This window comes from Aptenodytes forsteri, unplaced genomic scaffold, assembly GCF_000699145.1.
Source record: "Aptenodytes forsteri isolate BGI_AS27 unplaced genomic scaffold, ASM69914v1 Scaffold382, whole genome shotgun sequence".
In the NCBI taxonomy this organism is placed as follows: Eukaryota; Metazoa; Chordata; class Aves; order Sphenisciformes; family Spheniscidae; genus Aptenodytes; species Aptenodytes forsteri.
In genome coordinates, this window is record NW_008794625.1 from 234,087 (window position 1) to 236,413 (window position 2,327).

Sequence of the window (2,327 nt, forward strand, 5' to 3'; positions counted from 1 at the left end):
GGCACCCCATCTGCACACAGATGGGATCTTGACAACTCAGGAAGAAAGACCTGTGTGAACATAACTCATCTTTCCAGGTAAGCAGAGCTGGCCAAGACAGACACGGGGCTGGAGTAAACCACCCGGCTCCACCCACAGCCACAGCCTATAGATGGGACATCAGTGGAGCTTTGGCACCTTGCATCAAAGATTCACCTCTTTATTTACTTGGGCAAAGTGACAGCAGATCTGCCCAGGATCCACAGCAGATGCAACTCTGTGTTAGAGAAAAGGCTACACAGCCTTGCACTTCACCCTCTGCTTTGTGGCCGGGGAGCAGGGACATGCTGTGTCATTCGTGTCATTCCCAGCCCACCTCATTGCCCCTTGCCCTGGCCTCCTGCCCATCCTGAACAACCATTAGGATACACCGCATTGCTCAGTGGGTCACACTGAGCCATGCCGCGTTCAGGAGGAGACATGGTGGGGGGTGAGTCCAGGAGCTAGCCATAAAAACAACACATAGCGGTTGCTTTCAATGTTTGAAAATCTGGTCTTCGGGGGGACAGCACACAGCAAGCTGGGACTACCACAGCATGGTTTGGGCAGAAACTGTCCCTCTGTTGAGCTTTCTGAATCACCTGTCTGTAGCCTCACAGCTATTCTTTTCCTAAGTGTATCTGGTTACGTATTTCTGGTCATTACATCAGCATATAAATAGTAACCCTCCTCTTGTACATACACCTTCTGTCCTGGTGCCAAGGCAGCCTCAAAGCACTATACCAGCCTGAAATCACTCAGCCAGGAAAAGAGCACCTATTTCCAGCACTTCTATTTCTCGGCCATCCCTTCTACCCCAAACCTGCTCCCAAAAGAGATTCCCATCCTGTGGTGTGGAAGAAGCTGCATCTACTCCCAGGTTATCTTTGACCACTGTGTAAATTTAAACCCAGCAAACGTCTCAGGTAGATAGCAGGGAGAGAAGAGAATCCACTGTGAGGCCACAATGGACCCAAGAGGTTAGAGGTGCACAAGCAGGGGAGGGAGTAAAAAAAGTAGGACAGATTACCATGTCTAAAGAGAGGGCTGAGAGCATGTGTGTGCATGTGTGTGCAAGCAAAGCCAAGGAAGGTTACATCTGGAGAGTGGCTTCATGACTTTTTGCAGATAACAGTTTCAACCACAAAAGTGTTTTCAAAGTGACGAATATGATGACAGTTTCCAGCCTCGCGTCGACTGATACCTAGAAGTGATTGAAAGACAGGAGAGGGGAAATTCAACAAATGATAATTTACAAGAGCTGGAGCAAATGGGGGAAGGAAAGCAGATGAGATGCAACCGCTGAACACTGAAATGCAGGAACACAGCCCATATGAAAAGCAGCATAACCTGGTCTTTGGAAGAATAGCCATATTCTCTAGGCCATGGTCCTGCAGTAGAAGCTACCATGAACTGGAGGACCTGCATGGAAACAGCTGGTTTCAGCTGACAGCATCTCAGTGTTATCTCAGAGACCAAAAAGCCTCATGAAACCAGCAGAAGTCACAGGCTGGTACAGAGCACAGCTCTGAATGCAGCCAAGGAGGGCTTAAAATCACCACCCCTCTGGCTGTTTGTATCCCCACATGCACTGATCCTGCTATGGTCTCAGCCTCTCTGGGAAACAAGTAATGCTCCCCATGCCATTAAACTGCAGGACCTCAACTCTGGGCAGCTCTGCCAGGCAGCTACTCCCCTCTTACAGCAAACCTGGTGGTGCCCTGCTGACAAGCAGGACCGTGCCAGGGCTCCATGAGAGCAGCAGCCAGCGTGCCAGCAGCCCCGTGCACAATTGTGCAGCTTCTGTTGGGAAAGCAACTACGAACTACAGCCACGATGACTTCTGTGCCCAAACGCTCTCAGCACCCTGCAGCTTCCCCAGAGATCCAAACCCAAACTGACTATAGGTTCATGTTTCAGGTAAGCCCTTAAATACACCAGTGTCTAAAAACAAATACATGCAAATACTGAAATTAAGGAGTTTTTTGCAGCAACATTACCATTTGTAATTTTTACATATTTGAGCTACATCAAAAGCAGCATGGCCAGCAGGTCGAGGGAGGTGATTCTGCCCCTCTACCCTGCTCTGGTGGGACCCCACCTGGAGTACTGCGTCCAGCTCTGGAGCCCTCAGCATAAGAAAGACACAGACCTGTTGGAGCAGGTCCAGAAGAGGGCCATGAAAATGATCAGGAGGATGGAACACCTCTGCTATGAAGAAAGGCTGGGAGAGTTGGGGTGGTTCAGCCTAGAGAAGAGAAGGCTTCAGGCAGACCTTATTGCAGCCTATCAGTACTTAAAGGGGGCTT

At 49.7% G+C, this 2,327-nt stretch overlaps 1 protein-coding gene across 1 annotated transcript in view; it reads right to left on the bottom strand.

Moving 5' to 3' along the window:
• Window positions 1–1,130: 1,130 nt before the first annotated feature.
• Window positions 1,131–2,327, bottom strand: part of ITM2C (integral membrane protein 2C) — a 9,822-nt gene continuing 8,625 nt past the window's right edge. The window contains exon 5 of the mRNA XM_009273336.2: window positions 1,131–1,222. Within this exon, the coding sequence (XP_009271611.1) occupies window positions 1,131–1,222 (92 nt within the window). The remainder of the gene's footprint in view (window positions 1,223–2,327) is intronic.